This window comes from Stegostoma tigrinum, chromosome 4 (genome assembly GCF_030684315.1).
Source record: "Stegostoma tigrinum isolate sSteTig4 chromosome 4, sSteTig4.hap1, whole genome shotgun sequence".
NCBI lineage: Eukaryota > Metazoa > Chordata > Chondrichthyes > Orectolobiformes > Stegostomatidae > Stegostoma > Stegostoma tigrinum.
This window is the reverse complement of record NC_081357.1, coordinates 116,244,178-116,267,468: the sequence shown is the minus strand read 5'-3', so window position 1 is coordinate 116,267,468 and position 23,291 is coordinate 116,244,178. Positions and strand designations below refer to the sequence as shown.

At 40.8% G+C, this 23,291-nt stretch overlaps 1 protein-coding gene across 8 annotated transcripts in view; it reads right to left on the bottom strand.

Annotated features, from left to right (window-relative positions):
- LOC125452974 (V-type proton ATPase subunit C 1-A-like) overlaps positions 1 to 23,291 on the bottom strand; it is an 84,102-nt gene that overhangs the window by 36,435 nt on the left and 24,376 nt on the right. For 7 of the 8 annotated variants that reach the window (XM_048531990.2, XM_059645620.1, XM_048531996.2 and 4 more), the window contains 5 exons: positions 21,959 to 22,053; positions 18,680 to 18,771; positions 10,577 to 10,675; positions 10,406 to 10,474; positions 6,816 to 6,908 (listed from right to left, as the gene is read on the bottom strand). In XM_048531990.2, coding sequence (XP_048387947.1) covers positions 6,816 to 6,908; positions 10,406 to 10,474; positions 10,577 to 10,675; positions 18,680 to 18,771; positions 21,959 to 22,053 — 448 coding nt within the window. The remainder of the gene's footprint in view (positions 1 to 6,815; positions 6,909 to 10,405; positions 10,475 to 10,576; positions 10,676 to 18,679; positions 18,772 to 21,958; positions 22,054 to 23,291) is intronic. The other variant, XM_048531993.2, reaches the window with a different exon arrangement.

Genomic DNA, 23,291 nt, shown 5'->3' with positions numbered 1-23,291 from the left:
GTTGCGCTGACCTGTGAACAAAACTAAGCCTCTCCCCCTACACTATCCATCATTATCCACTGTATAGTATCATAGCATGCATGCAGTTCATGATAATTATGTTTATTAAAAGGAGCTGTTCAACCATAAATGACCCGAGAAACACTAACATAAATGATTGCAAAACCCTCTCATTGAATTGCCACATGCAGATAGTACAGATAAAATTCTACCATGCAGTCTTTTTAAAGATGCTACAAGGTAACTCTGCCTGTTCTTTAATCATAAAAGTTCTTCAAGATTTGTTACTGAGAATTCTCGACTTACAGAACTCCTCCTTGGAACTTTCCACCTTAAATAGTTGTGCTGGGCATAGATGCTGACATGAACACAGTCAAAAGAATCCCTTAAGTTAGTCTGTTTGACATATTCAGTCGGGGGAAATTTCCCAGAGAACTGTTGGCAGCTTTGGTGAAAGACAGGATGGCAAATTCACTCTACTGGGTGGAAATACCGGTTGCCTGACGTTGCCACCTCTTTTCAATATTCCTGAGCCAGCTTCTTGGATATGAAGGATTGTTGCCTGGTGAAGTCAGGAATTCACTCAACCCAATTAAAGGGCCTTTGATGGCTCACCCAGAGGGTGAAAGAATCTGAAACTCACTGTCCATAAAGATGGTAGAGGCAGAAACTCTCACAATATTTAAAAAGTATTTATATGTGCACTTGTGCTGCCAAAGCTTACAAGGCTACAGGCCAAGTGCTGGAAATAAGATTAGAGTAGATAATGGTTGCTTCTGACTGGCGCAGAAGCAATGAACTTTTTTTCTGTGTTTTAGATCTTTATTACACTGTGAACGTATTACACAGACCTCTTTGCTGTATCAACTCCCCAGCAATTAAAATCAAGTAAATGCACAGTGCAAGATGGAGGTTGCATTGCAAATTAAACATTTAAACATTTCTGGCAAAAAGAATGTGGACTCTATCTTCTTAATTTACAGGCGTGCCAGTGAATGCGGAATTCCACAAGATGGAATTGTGAGGCTTCAGTCACTTGTCTGATGTTAATGGCAGCTGCACTGCTTCACTGACATTCATCCTTGCCTGCACTCCCACAGCTAACAGGATGGGGGCCGCAAGCCTTCCTTACAGTTGGCCCCACCTTCTGCATTCCTTTGACTCTAGTGCCCACCTACCCCCTTTAATTCGCGGCAAAAGTAGACACAACCTTCTAATTTTCTGCCTGCTATAAAAAGAACCAACAGATGTACTACAGTGGTCAGATTGGGAATCGGATATTGACCAGGCATTGGATTCCTAACACTCCTGTGAGATCCAGGCCAAGTCTCTCAGATATAGGTACAGCTCCGTCACAAATTGATTGACTAGTGTCAACACGGTACAATCTTCTCAGAAAGATGACTAAAGATAAAGGTTTAAATAGTTTCATGCTGTAACCTAACACAGTAAGATTTCTGGAAAAAAAGTAAAGTGGAGGATAATTATATACAGCCATAAAAGAAGATTTGGTTAAGTCTCAATAATGTTGCTATGTTGCTTGAACACAGTTGCTTCCTTGTTTCAAGTAAAACACAATATTTTCTGGCTGTGAATTCTGTTGAACAGCAAGTGCTATATGAAAAATTTTAGTGTGTACAGTGGACCACAGGAAACGGATCATTGTTTTCTTGTGTGTCATATTGGAGTTCCACATTTAATTTGGTAATCCTGACCCATTCTTTTGTTGATAACAAAGTGTAGAGCTGGATGAACACAGCAGGCCAAGCAGCATCTCAGGAGCACAAAAGCTGATGTTTCGGGCCTAGACCCTCCTGAGATGCTGCTTGGCCTGCTGTGTTCATCCAGCTCCACACTTTGTTATCTTGGATTCTCCAGCATCTGCAGTTCCCATTATCACATCCATTCTTTTGTTGATTGTGTGTCACCCTTTGCCTATTATAGTTTAATTACTGGTGCTGCCATACTACAAATTAAAGCATTAATTCCGATCGTTTGCTCCTTTTTAATGCAGCATTCTGAAACAAGTAACTCATGAACTGAAACTACTCGTGTCTTTATAGTGCCAGTTTCAGTCTTGTGGCACATTTCCACATAGCACACATACCGCAAAGAACGGTTTGGGGTAAATTTTATTAACTTTCATCTGCATCACTTGCAAGGGATAGGAAACTGCAGCTTGTTCAAATCACTGAAGTGTTAAGGCACAGGAGGCGGCCATTTGGTCCATCATGATTTTACCACCTAGCGAAAGAACATTATGACTTAGTGCCATTCTCCTTTGCCTATTGTTCCCATGCAAACAATCATCCAATGCCCTTTTGCTTGTTTCAATTGAAACTAGCTCCAGAACACTTCCAGGCACTGCATTCCAGATAGCAAATATGAATGACAATTTATTTTGATGTTCAGAAACAAACATATTCAGAGATTGAACACAGGGATAATTTCAAAATATACAGATGATACAAAACTCGGCAGAACTGGAAACTGTGAGGAGAATGGTGGAGAACTTGAAAAGGACATAGGGAAAATGGTTTGGGCAGATTAGTGGACAAACGATTCTTTGTGTGAAAAGGTTTCTCTCACATCAGATTTGCCACATTTGCAAATCACTTTACATCTGAGCTCTCTCATTCCTGATCCTTTTACAAACAGGAACAGTTTCCCTCTATCTACCCTATCCGGATCTCTCATGATTTTGATAGCTTCTATCAAATCACTTATTAACGTTTTCTCTCTGAAGATAATAGTCCCAACTTCTCCAAATTATACTCATAAATGAAGTTTCTCATTCCTTAAACTATTATGGTAAACCTCTCCAATGTGTTCACTTTCTAGAACAGCACGCCAGACTCTAGTTCGTGTATTTGTACAAGTTCAACATAACTTCCCAACTCTTACACACAATGACCCTATTAATTAATGCCAGGGTTCTGCATGGCTTGCTCACTGTTCTAGCCACCTGCCTCATCAATTCAATGATCTGAGTATAAATACACCCATGACATGGAGGTACCAGTGTTGGACTGGGCTGCACAAGGTCAGAATTCACTTGACACCAGGTTATAGTCTGACACCAGGTTATATTATTAAGCACAAGTTTTTGAAGCACTGCCCCTTCGTCAGGTCGAAGTGAAGACATGCATACAGGCACAGAAATTATAGACAGAGGATCAATGGGCAGAGAGATCAAAAGATCATACAAATGGTGTAAGTGGAGTGTCGATTCAATGAATAATAAGTCACTGTAGATATCAGATGGTGTGTGAGTAAAATGTCAATGTCTAAATAGTAAGTGAAGGGGATAACTTATAATCCAATTAATTGAGGCAGAGAGATAATTACAAAAAATTAAAACAAAGTAGTGCTGGAGACAAACCAAATGGCTGAAATAACATGATGAAGTATAATAGTCGCATACCGAGGGTCAAACCAAAGTAGCAAGTAATCTAAAACTGGATAAGCTAAAGTAGATATGGTGTTAAAATAAGACAGGAAGAGTTTAAAAATACAGAACAGTGTAGAAGGGTTACATGTAGTGCAACATGAACCCAAGATCACTGTTAAAGCTGTCTACATGCGTATAGAACTTGGCTATCAGTTTTTGCTGAGCAATTCTGCATTGTTGTGTATCTAGCCTTGGAGGACACTAACCCGAAAATCTAAGGCTGAATGCCCTTGACCAGTCAAGTGCTCCCCCACTGGGAGGGAACATTCCTGTCTGGCGACTGCTGCGCTGTGTCCATTCATCCGTTGTTGTAGCATTTGCATGGTCTTGGCAATGTACTGTGCCTTAGGGCATCCTTATCTGCAGCATATGAGATAGTCAATACTGGCCGAGTCACATGAATATCTGCCATGTACATGGTGGGTGATGTTCCCACATGTGATGGTAGTGTCCATGTCGATGATCTAACATGTCTTGCAGAGATTGCCTTGGCAGGGTTGTGTAGTGTTGTGGTCAATGTTGTCCTGATGGCTGGCTAGCTTACTGCGCATGATGGTCTGTTTAAGATTTGGTGCCTGTTTGAAGATGAGAATTAGGCACGAAGGGATGAATTTGGTGAGACATGGTGAGACATCATCGATAACATGGTGAAGGCTGTGAGGAACATGGCCTCACTTTTCCCTTCTGGGGAAACAATGGACGATGAAGCGTACACTGTCAGTCATGTCCTGTGTCTGCCTTCTAAGGAGGTCGTTGTGATTTTTCATGCTGGCACGTCGGAACTGGCGATCAATGAGTTAAGCATCGTATCCTGTTCTTACGTGGGCATCTTTCAGCGTCTTCAGGTACCTGTCATGTTCATCCTTCTTTGGTGTCGTGTGACTTCTGACCTTGTCCACCCCTGTCCAACACTGGCTCCACATCATGTTTACCATCGACACCATAATCTGCCTGCTCAAAGTGGAGAGGATCTTCAAGAAGATTACACATATCGACACAGGCATAAATTTCTGCAGAGATGCACGAAAGCAGAGAAGGTCCTCAAAAGACTACAGATCATGAACGCACTCAAGTCAAAGGAGCATACCGACTGCTGAACAACCAGGAACACTACAGCCAGCTACCTAATGACGTGCCCAAAGAACACACCGGTCAACTCAACAGACTGATCAAGACCTTTGATCCAGACCTTCAGAGTATCCTGTGCACTCTCATCCCACGTAGTTCTTGGTTTGGAGACTTCTACTGCCTTCCAAAGATTCACAAAGCCAACACACCCGGGCATCCCATCTTATCAGGCAATGGGACCCTGTGTGAGAATCTCTCTGGCCATGTCAAGGGCATCTTGAAACCCATTGTACAAGGAACCCTACATGGTACTACAGATTTCTTGCAGAAACTCAGTACCCATGGACCAGTCAAACCAGGAACTTTCCTCATCACAACGGACGTTTCGGCATTCTACACCAGCATTCCCCACAAAGATGACATCGCTGCAACAGCCTCAATGCTCAATACCACCAATTGCCAATTTCCAGACACCATCTTACAACTCATCTGCTTCATCCTTGACCACAATGTCTTCACCTTCAACAACCAGTTCTTCATCCAGACACACAGAACAGCCATGGGGATTGCATCCCCATATGCCAAACATTTTCATGCACAAGTTCGAGCAAGACTTCTTTACACACAGGACCTCCAACCGACGCTATACACCAGACACATCAATGACATTTTCTTCCTCTGGATCCATGGAGAGGAATCACTGAAATGACTACACAACAATATTAACAAGTTTCATCCCACCATCAGATTTACCATGGGCTATTCTTCAGAATCAGTCTCATTCTTGGACACACACACCTCCATCAGGGACCAATACTTCAGCATCTCACTCTACCGCAAGCCCACAAATAACCTCACGCATGCTGCACTTCTCCAGCTTCCACCCGAAACATGTTAAAGAAACCATCACCTATGGACAAGCCCTGTATATACACAGGATCTCCTCAGAGGAGGAGGAGCACAATGGTCACCTAAAGACGCTGAAAGACACTCTCATAAGAAAAGGGTACGATGCTCAACTCATCAATCGCTAATTCTGATGTGCCACAGTGAAAAATCAAAAAAGACCTCCTCAGAAGAAAGACACAGGGTATGACCGATAGAGTACACTTCATCATGCAGTAACTTTCCCAGAGCAGAGAAACTATACCGTGTTTTTTGCAACCTTCAACACGTCATCGATAACAACAAACATTTCACTAAGATAATCGCTATCCCCCACTTCTCACCTTCAAACAACTTCCAAACCTTAAACAGACCATCATTTGCAGCAAAATACCCAGCCTTTGGGACAACATCAACCATAACACCATACAATCATGTCATGGCAACCTCTGCAAGACATAGATACAACCATCACACGTGGGAACACCACCCACCACATGCACGGCAGATACTCATGCGACTTGGCCAATGTTGTCTACCTCATACCCTACAGGCAAGGATGCCCAGAGGCATGGTATGTTGGTGCGACCAAGCAGACGCTACAACAATGAACGAATGGAAACTGCTCAACAATTGCCAGGCAGGGATATTCCCTCCCAGTCGGGGAGCACTTCAGCGGTCCAGGGCATTCAGCCTTCGATCTTCTGGTAAACATCTCCAAGGTGAGATACGCACAAAGCAGAATTGCCGAGCAGAAACTGATTGCCAAATTCCGTACTCATGTAGACAGCCTCAACTTTGATCTTTGGCTCATGTCACGTTACATGCAAGGTAACATCTTCCTGTCTTGTTTTAACGCCATCCCCTTGAACCTTCACCAGACAAAGGAGCAGCGCTCTGAACGCTTGTGATTTCCAATACAACCTGGTGTCGTGTGTCATCTGACCTTGTATACACTCAGGTCCGTCCACATTTTTCCTACCTAAATCAGCTTACCCTTCTCAGCATTGAGCTTTATCACCACCTATCTACATACTTCACCAACTTGTCAATGTCCTCATGAATTTCTATGCTGTCCTGTTCACTGTTTACAATTTCTCCAAGTTTCATATCACTCACAACTTTGAAATTATCCCCTGTACGCAATGTCTGAATGCGTTTGTTTCTAAATATGAGAATAAATTGTTGCTGTTTCTTCTGCAGGTGTAGCACCAGTTCTCAGACACACTCTGTACTAACTGCTGAGGCATCAAAGGAATTAAAAGTAAACCTTACCGAACAAACTGGGGGGGGCTTATAAACGTGAAAATCAGTCTCTTTGTATTTTATGATTCAATCATCTATTCCAATTTGAAAGGAAGAAAACTCAAAATATGAACAATAGGAGCATTTAAAATGCTTTCAAACTTACTTGTTTTCTCTGGCCCTGATTTTGAATTCATCCACGGTTTTCTTAAAGAGAGTTACTGTAAAGAGAGCTCCCTCTGTATCTTCTATGATCATTCTGTGCATCAGAAAGGTTTATGAACTTACTTTACAGAAACTTCCAGCGTGTGATTTCAAATAGATTATTCAAAGCAGAGTATACAGATGTAGAAGTTTATAGGTGCTGACAGAAAATCTAATGCCACTTATAATTCACATTTTACCCTGATAAGTCAATTTACAACATTTAAGTTGTAAGTGCATTTAAGTAGATTAATGCCACAACCATTGTTATTGAGTTGTCGATGATGCAGTATGTTGTTTAATTGTACAATATGCGAATTTTGGGAGCTTTGGCTTGGTATTTATTTTTAGGAAATTCGTTACAATATTTGACCAGAGTCTAGCTCCAATGAAACAAGATGCCACATCCATTCACAAAGGATACTTGAATTAAAATCATATTAAACAGCCTGGGCAGATCCATCTTCCTCATCTGTATCAATGATAGCAAACCCCAAAAAAAAGTTCTAGGTAAATAGCATGTTAACTCTTAAGACTGTGACAATACTGCTACTGTAAAAAAATTACTTTGTCCTGGGTTTATTTTTGAAGAGAGGTTAAAAAGGCAGAGACGCTGAAGAGTCTCGGCAGCCACAAAACTAAAACATTTTAAGAGTGGAAGGGGTGTGGCCAGTTCTTCCAGTTTGGGGTTTACTAGTTTTTTTTGGCTTTAGCAGACAAAAGATGTTTTGAGTGACAGAAAGGTTGCAAGCTTCAGTAAAGGATTCATAACTGACTTTCTCTGAAATCTCTTTGGGTATGGTTCCCTTTTGCCTGTAAGAATCTGTTTGAATTTGCCTTTTTGCCAAGAGGTGTGTTTATGGGATGTTACTATATTGGAACTGTTAATTAGTTAAGTTGCTGTTTTGGGTCGGTCAAGTTTTCCAATTACGTTATTTTAAATTCTGCTTTCTTTTGTTCTCTTTCAACTGTAGTGTTTAAATAAATTCTGTTTTGCCTGAACCCAAGTAGTTTGGCCAGTTAGATCACACCTGGAACATCCACTTCACATCTACCTTTAAAATAAGAGAAAGTTATGGTCTGGGCTACCTTCTTAAAGCACTTTGAGTGGGTCTGGCCTGGTCCATAACAAGACCTCTTTGTCAAGCAGTAATGGTAATTCAAACCACTACAACTCAAGCAGGTGACCAGATTAAACACATTAAATATCGCATTGTACCTGTTCTAACCTCTCTGCAGCATTTAACTTTTAACTCAGTATTTTAGCCACTGACGATTTTTAAATCTTTATTTTCATTTCCTTTCACTATATCTGTGTGGTAAAAATTGGAAAGTCAGGCGGTGAACAATATACACTAAATGCAAGGCTTTTTTAAATGGCAGAGATTTCCATCATTCCACCTTGGCACCATTATGAGTTAAACTTGAGTAGTTTTCCATACAAAGAACTTTAAAGCAAGGTATGCACTAACAATTCTAATTAATGTCAGATCTCTTCGGATGCCCAGCTGCAGCAAAGTCTGTGCTAATATTTATGGTTAAGTGGGAAACATGGAATATTACCTTTGGACAATGATCTTTTTGTATGGGCGGGAATTTCCCTGACTGGGGTGGTGTGAGCATTGGAGGGAAAGGTGGGAAAATACAGAGACTAAAATGAAATCAATGTCGCGACATGGAGAAAAATGTTTGCAATTTTCTCCTGAAGCCTGAAATACGATTTCAGAATCTCACCGTTTCTGACTCCAGCATCGACACTTCTCACTATCTCTGTTTGAGCTGTCACTACTTTGCTTCTATTTATTTGGATCAGATTAAAGCCCCACTCACCTTATTTATGTACCATTTCTAATTCTCCTTTCACTCCTTGAGAAACCAGATGGTGCAAATTCCTGACCTGTACCCCAAAGCAAGTACCAGGTAGCTGCTGCTCACTAAATGTTTGTCCCAGCATTACTGTCATTTCAACAGAGAAACCTGGTCTATTATTTTTAGGAACTGCAACAACCGATTTTTGGAACATTAATGAAAGGGTGGTTTTTGCAATGAATGGACTAAAAATGTGAAGAAAAATCAAACTCATATTTATGATTCTCCAGGTTTTTTTAATGGTTCGTATGTTCAACTTGTCCGGAAATTTCCCTTCATTCATAATGCATGAAGGGAAAATTCCACAATTCGGTAGCTAAAGTGCACAGTATCATGCAGTTTTATAGTTAATTGTTCCTGCCTGGCAGTATTCTCAGCTTGCGTAAATAGGTCACATTTTATGATATGCTCGCAGAAGTGTTCTTTGATTTTTTTTGTTGTTTGCAATTGGTTTCATAAAATTAAATAGTTACAAGCAGATATTTCAAGACAGAAAGATAAATGAAAAATAGCATTTAGTATGATTTTTTAGCTCAGACCAAGACTTTTCAATCATTTACCATCAATGGTAAATCTGTTACCTATCATGCTGATGATTCTTCACTTTAGCAACATCCAACACACTTAAAAATATATGAACAGCTGCTGGATGTTAAACTGTCATTTGGAACAGAGATTAAACCAAATAAAGGACAGAAACAGCTTCTTAGTCAATGGTTGTTTGGGGAAGTTTCAACTGAAACATTGTTTATACCTTTGCTTTGTTCTCCTCTGTGAATTATTTGATCATATGACTCGATTTTAGTCCACTTCCCATTTAACAAAGAGTGGGAGAGGCTTGGGAAAACAGCCAGGTAGGTACCAACATCTGATTTTCACAAAGGCATGTTGGGGGAGAGTGATTAACCTTATCTCAAGAAAGCCACGCTATTTAGAGATTTCAATTAAGCTGCCCGTCTCTGATTTTAGGAGAATTTCAAACGCGTGAACTGCAGGCCTGGTATCCGGGGCCTGGGAAAGCTGACAGGTGGAGGCAAGTGCAAACAGTAGTCTTACTGCTGCTGGAGCAGCTTCTGCCCAGCCAAACAAGCTGAACACTTCCATCCACATAATCAGAAATGCCTTGCTAAAATCACGTCAATCTGCTTGATCAGAACCACCCAGGCTTGCAATCATATGCCCCAATCTCCTATTAATCCCAATCATCTGTCCTTCAACACCGAAGCTTGATCTGTCGATATCCTCCATCCCCTGTATATCTTTCCACCCCAACCCTGTGTTGCCAACACCCCACAATGACATCCTTCCCTGCTTGCGACTCCTTGCCTGCCTATCTGCCAGTCAGCCTTCAATGTGAAGCAAAGAAGTTAAATCATGTCCTGTGTTCGATTCAGCAAACACTGGAATTCCTGAGTGCTACCCCAAGTTCCCATAAACTTCACAGTGTTGATCTCACAGAATACTACTACAGTGATCCGGAGTGAATGAACAATTACACCAAATCTCACTACTCTATAGACATAACTTGATGATTTTGCATCACCACTTCCAATCCTAGATTCTTATAATAATTCATACATTTTGTTAAGAAAAATTAAATGGAAAATGATTAGATTAGCAAGGTTCCTCAAACTACAATTCACATATTTCAATGTAACCAAAAATTATTCTTTCTCAACTTACTTGGTTGATCGAGGAACCACCATGTCAGAGAGAGACTCGTACGTCTTTTGCCAGTTAATGTAATTGGATCTAATGCATCATAAGGGCAACACAAAGAAGAGCTCATTATGAAAGCATGTTACAGGATAATCAAGGCTTCAGTGCTCCAACTCGCACCAGGCAGGAACTTACTTTGGGACAAAAGCCAGAAGAGTGGTGAGATATTCTGAATCTAACACAAAATCTTCCTTATTTACAATGTCTGCTAAGGTACGGGTCAAAAGGCTACCCCTGGAAAAACATGAATGAGAGAAAATCAGACATTTATTGCATCCAAAACACAAATACAGTGCTATGGCTTAACATTTATTGTTTTCTAGTTTTGTGTCAGATGATGAGTCAACCTCTTCCACTGTATGTTTGGATATACAATGCACCATCATATGTGTTTTACACATTGGATCTTCTGGATGTCACACAGAGAGGAAAGCTTCCAATGAGAATCAAGGGAGCTTTCCCAATTTTCTATCAATCTAACATGATAAATTTTCTCTTTTTTGTTCTTCTGTGTAATGACAGTCAAAAATTACAGCATGCCCAAATTCAATAACAACAAAGCCATTCCCTTTATTAAGCTTATATGTTGTACATAAAGTTTTTGAATAGATTTGTAGTGCAGGTTATGGATGTGGTGTTTGGTTGGCTCACCAAGCTGGTTCATTGTTGTTCCGCAGACATTTCATTGCCCTGCTGGCTAACATCATCAGTGCAGAGACACACAAACTAATTAGCAACACTAACTGGGATCAGATTCACCAAGGAACAGGAAAAGAACAAACAGCTCCCATTCCTTGACATCCTGGTGGAATGCAGGACCAACAGGGAATTCCTAACAAAGATACACGGGAAAGCTACACACACTGAACAAGTACTGAATTTCAACAAGCAACAGCCCTAACACACACAAATGAAGTTGCGTGAAAACTCTACTTAAGCAGGCAACAACACACTGCAGCAACACAGAACTGGGCCAAAAAGAAGATGAGTACCTCCTCCAAGTATTCAAGGCCAAAGGATACCCAAAACACTGGGTTAGAATTTGCCTATTACACAAATGACACAAGGAAGATATTAAATGCCCCGATGCACTCATCACGCTATTGAACATCAAGAACACATCTGAACTGACCACAAGATCCCTACATCCACTGGGCATCAGAGTAGCACACAAACCCACATCAACCTTACGCCAACTGCAACCAAAGACCCATTACCCACTATGGATAGGACCAACATAATGTCCAAGATTTCCTGCAAAGACTGTAACAAACACTGCATTGGGCAGACAGGAAGAAACTTAGCCACAAGAGCACACAAAATTCAACTAGCTACAAAAAGACACGACCAATATTCACTCATCTCCACCCAGATGGATAAGGAAAACCACCAGTTTGATTGGGACAACACCAGGATCCTGGGACAGGCCAAGCAGAGGCAAGCACAGTAATTCCTAAATTCCTAGAGGCCTGGTTGTCCACTAAGAAGGCCATCAACAAACACACATAGAGCTATACCCTATATGTACTCTACTGCAAAGGAAATCCAGAAGGGAGGTAACCCACCTCAACAGACCCCAGAGTTTAAACAACAGGTGGGGAAACACAACGGCGCTTCATCAGAGGCTGCACTCGTGATGTTAGCCCACAGGGTAATGAAACGTTTCCAGAACAACAAAACCCCTCACCAAGCCAACCAACCACACAAATACACAAAATCAAACTATCTGTTTTAAACATTTGAAATAATTTCATTAATACAACCTCTACCAATCACTGTTGGAAAATAATATACCATTTTGCAGTTGACATTGAAGCAAGTGCCTCACCACTGATTCTGAAAGAAGCTGCCACAAACATCTAGTTACCTTGGTGCTGTAGCCTAATTGAGATCAAAATCCAGAATCAATTCAAGGGGGTAACTTGTTGTGCAGCCGTTATGATATCAGCAAGCAAGCTTAACAGTCAATCATATCAGCAAACCAGGAAGTTAAAACTCCAAAACCCTTCAATTTTTGTTTACATTTACAGACTGTGAAATAAATGATTATGTTCATCTTTAATTTACCTTCCATTCTCATCCACATACAAATAATATTTTGCAAAAAAGATCAGCTTCATGTTTTTTAAAATGTGGATTTTTTTTAATTTTGGAAATGTATGACATTTTTCAAATATAAATTAGCTTTTACAGCTAGTGAGGGTATTTCGTAGTAATTATGGAGTTAAAATTGTTAAAAGCCTAGTTACACCTCACTCAGCAATGTGCAACATTTTGAAGGATTTTTAGTGTTAACAGCAGCATAGGAGTGTAGGTTTACATAGGTGTTCTGTGTAATGGAGATCACAGTCTGCAGGAACTCCTACAGTGCACCCTATTGAAGTGCATAATCTCATTGCAAGTGACTTCTGGATTTTGGTTTACTTTCACATATGTGCGGACTCCCAGATTTGCTGTCAATTTCACAGGAGTAATGATAACTTTTAACCATTTCACTGTCACGATCAAAGCAAAATCTAGGCTATTAAACAAACCACTTCCCAGTGGATAACTGCAATTGCTTTCTTTTTCATTAAAAACTATTTTTCTAATCAACCTGCTCAGAGATGTTATTACACACCTCTGGAGCAGGTGGGACTTGAACCCAGGTCTCTCAGTCCAGGAGTACAGGCACTACGACTGTGTCACAAGAGGGTCCTTGTATTTGCTTTCTATCATCAAAGGTAGTCAGAACTTTAATTCTCTATTCAGTAGCAATTAAAATTCAATAACAATGAACCACAGTATTAATTATGTTATGATTTAAACAAATGTTTTTCAGAACATGTTTAAATATTCCCTCCCTAAAAATAGCTCAATTTTGTTTTCATCGATTAAAATATTGAAGTGCGAGATCTTACGCACTCAAACTGGATACTATTATGTTACTTGCAGTGAACTTTAATATGCTGCAAAGTTACATTCTTTCTAAAATGAAATGGGACGACATTCATTTGAATTAAATATACATACTGTATAATTTAGCTTGTGTCAGAGAGTAACTGAGTTCTGCTAAGTAAGCTAATTCAACTCAAATGGAATCTCATCTCCTTCTGACCCTCAGGACAATGTTTAACTGTGAAATAATTTTTTCAGAGGAGTTAATGGAGTTCCTAACCAGTTAATCTAAATTAAGCAAAGTTACTTTGGATTGGACGAAATTCTTTCCAAATAAAAGCAGGTAGCTTTGCTCAGACATTTACTAAATAGGAGAAAATTTGTATTTTATAGCAGTTATTTTAATAGTGTCTGACTAAAATATCGGTAAATGTAATAATTAACCTTCTTGATTTGATTTTTATTATTGTTACGTACTGAGATACAGGGAAAAGTATTGTTTCGCATGCTACCCAGACAAATCAAACCATACATAGGTACATCAGGGTAACAGAACAGAATGTAGGATACGTGGAACAGTCCCTCTTCCGTACCTGCACCGGCACTATCCCCCAACTCTTCCTCTGTTACATCGATGACTGAATCGGTGCTGCCTCGTGCTCCCACGAGCAGTTCATAAACTTCACCTTCACCTTCCACCCCAACCTTAAGCTCACCAGGACCATCTCTGACACTTCTCTCTCCTTCCTGGACCTCTCTGTCTCCATCTCTGGCAACTACCTGGAAACCAATATCCTACCGACTCCCACAACGACTTAGAATACTCCTCCTCTCACCCACCTTCCATCCCCATTCCCTCGCTTCTGCTGCAGCTGCTCCTGAAATGACGCATTCTGCTCACGGACATCCCAGATGCCCTTGTTTTTCAAGGACCGCAACTTCCCCTCCATGGTGGTTGAAAACACCCTCGACCGTGTCTCTCGCATTTCCCACAACTCATCCCTCACGCCCCCTACCAGCAATAACAACCAAAACAGAATCCCCCTCGTCCTCACGTACCACCCCACCAACTTCTGGATCCCAAACATCATCCTCCAATACTTCCACCATCTGCAATCCAACCCAACCACCAAAGACATTTTTCCCTGCCCACCCTTATCTGCTTTCCAGAGGGACCACTCTCTCCGTGACTCCCTTGTCTGCTCCACACTCCCCTCCAGCCCCACCACCCCCAGCACTTTTCCCTGCAACCGCAGGAAGTGCTACACTTGCCCCTACACCTCCCCCCCACCTCACCTCCATCCCAGGCCCCAAGAAGACCTTCCACATCAAACAGATGTTCACCTGCACATCTGTTAATGTGATGTACTGTATCCGCTATTCCTGTTGTGGCCTCCTCTACATCGGGGAAACCAAGTGGAGGCTTGGGAACCACTTTGCAGAACACCTACACTCGGTTCACAACAAACAACTGCACCTCCCAGTCGCAAACCATTTCAACGTCCCCCTCCCATTCCTTGGAAGACATGTACTTCCTGGGCCTCCTGCAGTGCCACCCGAAATTTGTAAGAACAGCATCTCATATTCCACTCGGGAACCCTGCAGCCCAATGGTATCAGTGTGGACTTCACAAGCTTCAAAATCTCCCCTCCCCCGGACCACATCCCAGAACCAGCCCAGCTCGTTCCCCCACCATAATCTGTCCTCCCACCTCAAGCCCCACCTCCACCTCCTACCTACTAGCCTCATCCTGCATCGTTGTGGCACTGCAGGACGCCCAGGATGGACATGTTGTCTGAGGAATGGGAGGGAGAGTTGAAATGGGTCGCGACTGGGAAGTGCAGTTGTTTAGTGCGAACAGAGAGCAGGCATTCTGCAAAGCGGTCCCCAAGCCTCCACTTGGTTTCCCCAATGTAGAAGAGGCCACAACAGGAACAGCGGATGCAGTATCCCACATTAGCAGATGTGCAGGTGAACATCTGCTTTATGTGGAAAGTCTCCTTGGGGCCTGGGATCGGGGTGAGGGGGGAGGTGTAGGGGCAAGTGTAGCATTTCCTGCGGTTGCAGGGGAAGGTGCCGGGTGTGGTGGGGTTGGAGGGCAGTGTGGAGCGAACAAGGGAGTCACGGAGAGAGTGGTCTCTCCGGAAAGCAGATAAGGGTGGGAGGGAAAAATGTATTTGGTGGTGGGGTTGGCTTGAAGATGGCGGAAGTGTCGGAGGATGATGCATTGGATCTGGAGGTTGGTGGGGTGGTACATGAGGACGAGGGTGATTCTGTTTTGGTGTATGTGAGAACAAAGGGGATTCTGTTTTGGTTACATGAGGATGAGAGAGATTCTGTTTTGGAATGTGAGGACGAGGGGGTTTCAGTTTTGGTGTACGTGAGGACAAAGTGAGGGTGGGGTAGACGGCGTGAGGGCAAACTCCAAAACAGAATCTCCCTCACTTTATCTGTTGAGTTTATTCATTTTCATCCAGCAACAGTAGAGGCTTTATAAGTGTGTTCAATGCATGTAATGTAAAATATATGAATAAACAATCAACAACCCATTTTACACCAACGCAGATATTGTTGCCTGTTGACATTGCTTCCCTCATAATTTTGTTCTCAGCTTGTTTTCTGTGACTGGCAATGACTAATTTTACTAGATTGTTCCTGTGTTTAAAAGAGCGAAGTTGCCCTGCTGCTCGAATCACTAGCCAGTGACTCCTGCTGGAATTGCAATTTTCAATAAGGTTCTGTAAATTAGTGCAACTGAAAAAAACCCCTTCCAAAGAATTACAGAGGAAAGGTGAAAATGAGTATTTATTTTCCTTCGTACAATAAAAAGTTTCTCTTAAGTACTTAACTGACTTCATTATAGATGTGATTACTACCACACAGAGGGAGGTTTAATATGGATAAATTGGTGGGAGGTTACATGACCAGGGAATGTATTGGGAAGTCAATGTCGATCTGGTAACCTCTGAATTTTACTGAGGCAGGTCCAAGGTGGACAGCCAAAGTAGCCCCAGGATGTCTGAGATAACAAGGTGTAGAGCTGGATGAACACAGCGGGCCGAGCCGTATCAGAGGAGCAGAAAAGCCAAAAAATGAAGAAGGGTCTCGACCCGAAACGTCAGCTTTCCTGCTCCTCTGAAGCTGCTTGGCCTGCTTGTATTCTTCCAGCTTCATACTGTGTTATCTCAGATTCTCCAGCATCTGCAGTTCCTGCTATCTCTGAAACAATTTTAACCCCAGGATGTCAGTTAGCTTTTTAAATATATTAATATGCTTTGGAAAACTGCAGCCAGATTTCCTGGGCGGCAAGACCAGTCACTGCTGCAGAGGCGAGGACTGTCTCTGTGGGAAGGCAGGTGCCTTCACACCTCTTACTGCAGGTCACAAGAAGCGGAATAGCTTCCTCCCAGTTCTCTGAATCTCCCCAACCATCAGAGCACAGCTCCACTATCATGGCTTGAGAATCATGCCCTACTTGGGCATCTGAACCCAACTCTCGCCAGACCAGGAGTCTGCACTGTAACCCACTTGACTGGGAACCAAGCTTGACTCTGGCAGGGTAACTCTTAAGGAGCTAAGTCATATAGTGTGGAGTTAAAACTTAGCACCATATTGGGAAACTCAATCTCCTGGCTTTTGCAGACACAACTGGATCCTTCCACTTTGCTTGATGGTTTAAGAATGCATAAGTTATGGAGCATTTGGCCCCTTGTAACTGTTTCACATTAGTAAGTAACACACTCCACCCAATGCCCACTGACTCTAAAATAACCCAGACTCGAGTCAACCAATAAGGTGTTGAAACCTGCCTGGCAGTTCAGCCACCTGTTCTGTGCAACACCTTATAGTTAGTCCTGTTAATTGCAATGGAACTGAGTGTCAGGCGCTATGTTTAATGGGTTACTGTTTCAATATTGCCTATTTTGTATCATAGCCGGAGATGGATTTCTACTCCAAAAATTTAAGATATTACCGATGATAAAGCTTCTCCAAAGCATTAATTAAAAATCTGCTATTCCACAGTATTTAATCTTAACAAACACATTCTAAATCAACAGATTTCCTTTTCTCCATCAAATCTGTTTTTGGTGCATTCTTGATGCCTCATGGATTTGTTCTTTGTGATGTTCTTTATATGTTTAATTTATGTTTAAAATGACATATTACAAACAGATACCTAATAAATTCCTTCATCTAAAAAAGTAAATAACTATATACTATTTCCAGGTTTAGTTCTGAGCTTAGAATATAGGTTAATTGTCCTTACTTTCATTCTAAATAACTTAAATGGTTTTTTTTAATGTTCAAACTTATGCATTAGAATGCTTACTACAAAAAATTGGTCACATTTTAAAGCTGACAGATGGATGAAAAATCTAGACACAAACAAAATGTTCAATTAAGTGTCAAAATACATCTCCAAACAACTTTTTCATTTAAAAAAATTGGGCTAATATTCCACATTAGTTAATTTCAAAAAGAAATCCATTCTACAGCAACACTTAATACTTTGTAGCAAAAGCAGAAATTGATGGGAAAACTCACTTCTCTTGGAGGAATCTATAGAGAGAAAGCAGAATAAACATTTCAGGTCCAGTGATCCATACTTCAGAATTTCTGTAGAAAGTACACTTGACTCAAAACATGCACTCTGCTTTCTCTCCACAGATACCGCCAAACCCACTGAGTTTTACCAGCAACTTCTGTTTTTGTTTCTGATTTCCAGCCTTTAATTATATTTTGTCTTTTTTGGTGCATTATTGATTGTCCAAGCTTAGGAACTCTCATTTTAAAAGGATCTCGGTAGCTTTAGATGATAACGCAGTAACGTGGGTTAGTTTTCACCTTTGACGGGGTGGGGGTAGGAGACCAAGGAAATGACAATAATGCACTGAAGCTTGCATTATTGAATCAGCTGAATTTTATAGACTCTGTCTGATTTCCTTTTTAGGTTCAGGTCTCCAGGCAAGTTGAAACATAATCCTATAATGCCTACATATCAGTCATTATTGGTAGAAATAAAATAAATTTCAGTACTGAGTCATTGAGTCATACATCGTACAGTACAGAAACTAATACTTTGGTCCAACTCATCCATGCCGAGTAGATATCCTAAATTAATCTAGTCCCATTTTCCAGCATTTGGCCCATATCTTTCTAGACCCTTCCTATTCTTATACCCAACAAGATGCCTTTTAAATGTTGTAATTGTACCAACTTCCACTACTTTTTGGAATCTGTACCACACATAGCGCATTGCTCTTCACAAATCTCAATAACAAGACATGAATTGTGCAGTTTCCAAACATTTGAATTGGTAACTTTCCAACATGCATAGATTAAAGATCCCAGTTTACATACACTGCTTTTCTTTCCAGATTTTGGAGATTTCCCTTGGTGTTGTTATAGGTCATTGCACGAGACTTTAAATCAGTGTCAATCTGTGAGATTTGCTGAAAATAAGAAACAAAGGGAACAGTTATTTTGTTCTTAATGATTCTGTCAATGTCAAATATTTCATGTTCGATATTTTCTAATGTAATATTTATCTTTATAAAAAGAATTAGACGAGTAATAGCCATTTTAGAATGCAAAGAAGTACACCATATAGGGAAAGGAATGTATAGTAAATCCATGCCTGTCAAAATATATGAGATACACCATCACCGTTCTGGTGGCCTGTTCCCAGTTATCCTGGGTACATTCCATAAGAATTTTTATACGTTGCTAATGACTATTGAAATGCAGCTAAAGGTAGGCAACAAACAGCCAAATTTGCAGCAGGTATGTGAAGAGGGGATGTAGTGACCAGAGTGATTGGAACGGTAGTAGGAGTGCAGTAATACAGTGCCAAGCTACACTCCCATTCAGCTGCTTTGGCCCCAATATGCAAACAACTGCAAAGTTTTGTTTTTAACTAGTAATCATAATGGCAGCTATTATTCATGTGCACATTACACTGAAAATTAGTTTTTGAATTGGGACCAATTTCAAAGCCAAACTGAACTCTTCCATCAGCTACCAAGACACAAGGCAGAGTCTCCAAACATATTTTCTGTGTTTTTTGGGGGGCCAGGGTAGTACCATGATAGCACATTAGATGGCTGACAGACAAATAAAGGTAAGTATCTTGTCGCATCACAAGTTTCAACACTGCCCAATCAGAGATCAACAAGTTCACTGGTCGAGGCCTAGTTTTCTGGAGATCAAGTGATGAGATGGCCTGGATTCTTTTTCTTCTTGTGGTCTTGGGGAGGGGTGGTCAAGGGTTCCAAGGCAAGGAAAAGGCCAACACTTTCAGAGACCATCCTTGTGTTTGTCATACACATCTCTGACTGTTCCCAGATTGGAGCAATTGAAGGCCACTCACCCATGCAGGTCCTCATCAGGAAATTACGTAGCCTTCTTACCTGCCAGTGATCAGGGAAGTGGTGAATTGAGGCCCTAAAGTAGCCTTTAATTGACCACTTTAGTTGCTGGCAACTTAAGAAAGTCCCCAATCGATATTCAGCCCCACTATGTAATTGTTGAGGTGCTCAGAAGGGCAGAGTTTCTCTTTCAGGCCAATTTTCCACCTCTGAAAGGGGAAAACCTTGCCCATGGGTTTGTGTTGCAAGGATCATTCTTTAACTGAATTTAGTTCTGTTCACTTGCACAAACACTTCTGTCACTATTTAAAGTTGCCTGGAAAATACCAATACAGCAAAGTGACCTATGTTTGTACCTATAAATTCGCTCACAGTGAGACTGTCAGCATGTACAAAGCAGAGGGAAGCCGCTTCTCTACTGGGAAGACAGGAGAAATTAAACGGAAAGGGGATATTGTGCATTTCCTAATTCATGGCTTCAGAATGCTATTCATAAAGCAAGCTACTAAACTAGCCTCTGCATCAAAAAAAGTACATGATATTGGGAGACTAATATCAAGGTGTGACAGCAAGCATTATAAACATCAAACAAGTCTTTAGAGATAAGCATCAATAAATTGTGATATCTCTGAAAGGAGAGTTAAGACATGTACAATATTGATAAGTCTTATTTCAGTGTTTCCAAATAATTCAATGGTTTTATAAAGCTAAAGAACTGCAGAACACAACCTGACACAATAACATGGAGATTAAACATGAACGTAATAAACTTGAGAGTTTAAATGCAAAAATGTATGTAATTGGTTTTGTGTGACATGATATATTGTTGTAGAAGGTAAATGCAACTTAAGACGCACAACACACGCATAGACAGGAGATTATTAATGAGCAGAGGATCACAGGGAAAACTGTAATAAAACCTGCTTATCACTGAGTCAACAAATTACTTGCTCAGCAGACTCCTGAAAATTGACACAATTATGAAGAACCACAATTATTAATGACTTAATACAGCTAAAAAGTAAGTAAACTAACAATTCAATGGAAATGTGGGTTCTTAACAGTTGAATTGATGAATCTATGAACATTGCAACATAAAACACATGAAAGGAACAGGAGGTACCAATGTGTTAATAAATTCAGCACAAACCACTAGCTAAGTAATATATACACACAACAGATAGGACTGTAGGTACTCAAGTGAATCAACAAATGATGGGACAAACATGCCACATTTCTGCAGCTTTAACCTGTCCCCGGCTTTACAGCGGACCCTGGATGTGAGTGAAAATGAGATAGAGGCAGGAAGGAAGTTGGTCAGGTAGAAATCCTTTGAGAAACTAAAGTGGGCCACTAGGCTGGATACTGCAACATCTTTTGCTTTTTCTGTCTGTTAACATCAAGAAGATTTTTCCTAGTTAAAAATTTAAAAATGTACCTGAGTGAAGGGAAAAGGCTGTAAACCACAAATTAATGACTAGGTCTGATCTGACAGCAGAAAATGGCACTTAGCAATCCATATACAGTGAAGAAGGGCAGCAGTAACAAAGAATACCAACAGATAAGAAGCTTGAATGGGAGGTTTGGTGGCTGGAAGGGAATACTGCAGGCAGGAGAAACTGGAGGTCAGACAAATGAAGATATGTGAATTACAGGAAAGTTTACAAAGAAGTGGAAAAGTGAAAAAAAAAAGTTTATGAAAGTTTGTTTTTAGTTTAAAGGGGTAGCAGGCCATGGAGTAGGCTGGAGACTGAAAAATGTGGGAGCTCAAAGATGGAAAAAGAATGTCTTTACATCATAGTGCCAGCCTCCCAGAGCCTTCAGTTACATCATAATACAAATTGTTGGTATACGCATTATCAACTACAAGTGTTTACACACTTGGGGTAAAATTTAACTTTAGTGCACAAAACAGATGGTAATGGATTGTCATCCATTAAACATCCCAACTGATCTTTCTTCCCACTGAAGTCAATGAGGAAGAAAATCGAGCAAGGTAATATATTGGAATGACGAACTGCCCTTTGCTTCTCTTTTCAAAAATGAACTTTACTCCCTCTAACTTGTAATGATAAATATTGACATCAAAACATTACCAGAAAAAAAATCACAGCATCAAGAAGCAAAGTATAGGAAGAGGAAAGCCATGCTTTAGGCAAGATTATTCTATTCCAACAAGATTAATATATGAGTAAAAAGGATTGATTCATGCATTTATTTATACATTTTTTAAAGTTTTAGTGACATTTTTTAAATTAACACAAAATCTCACCTTAGCAATAACTTCTGTCAGATTTTGTAGTGACTGTTTTATAGGATATTTAGCCATGTCCCACTGAAAATGCGTCACGTATCGATTAAGGTCAACTACAAATGAAGAGAACAGGGCAGAATTATTTGTGTGCCTACTGCTCCCCTAAGCACATGTAACAAACTAGATACCAACACAGTGTGACATCAAAGCCAAACCAGAAAACATAAAAACACTGATCACAAAAGTTAAAAGGCTGGATGTTTATTCAGTAATAATAAGCTACAATGTGAACTGCAATTCCATGACCAGTTAGTACTTTCCCCATCCTATTTCATTTGCTGTAGCAAACAGTTGCTAAATAGTTCAACAGCTGTTTACTTTTGTAAATGTTACACAGCAAAACAAATCATCATTTCATGGGATAACAAGGTGTAGAGCTGGATGAACACAGCAGGCCAAGCAGCATCATAAGAGCAGGAAAGCTGACGTTTTGGGCCAAGACCCTTCTTCAGAAATGGGGGAGGGGAAGTGGGTTCTGCTGTGCTCATCCAGCTCCACACCTTGTTATCTCGGATTCTCCAGCATCTGCAGTTCCTACTATCTCATCATTTCATGGGTTTCCTGAAGCTAGTAATTCTGAGCACAGCTGTTGCTTCTGACCGCAATAACTTGTAGTGATAGTGTAAGTAACGCACAAAGAATCTGCTGCCCACCCACATCTTGCTCGTCTACCTCATGGTCCATCTCATTTATAAGTATTGGTTTTTTGTTTTTTTTCTTTCATCGGATATGGATTTGCTGTCCACCTAAATGTTCCCTTGATCACAGAATTGTTATAATTCAGAAGGAGGCTGTTCAGCCGAGAGTGTCCACACTGGATCTCTGAGCATTTTCAATTTGTGCTAATCTCCTGATTTTTACCATAACCTCACACATTTGTATTTAAATAGTGCCCTTTCGAATAGATCAGTTGAACCTGCCTCCACCGAACTTTCAGGCAATCCATTTCAGACTCTTAATGCATGCCTTTTGGAAAAAGTTTTTTTACCACACATCTGCTTCACTCTGGTTCTCAGTTGTCTTATAACTGGGAATGCTTTCATCCTATCTACGCAGGCCAGATCTTTCAAGATTTTGACAAGTGTCAAATCTCCTGTTACCTTCTTCTCTCCAACAAAAGAAGCCCTAACCTCTCCAATCTATCCTCATAACTGAAGTTTCTCATCCTTGGCCCATTCTCAAGAACCACTTCTGCACTCTCTCCAATACATTCTGAACATTCCTAAAAGTGGTGTGCAGGTCTAGGCCCGAAACGTCAGCCTTCCTGCTCAGCCTGCTGTGTTCATCCAGC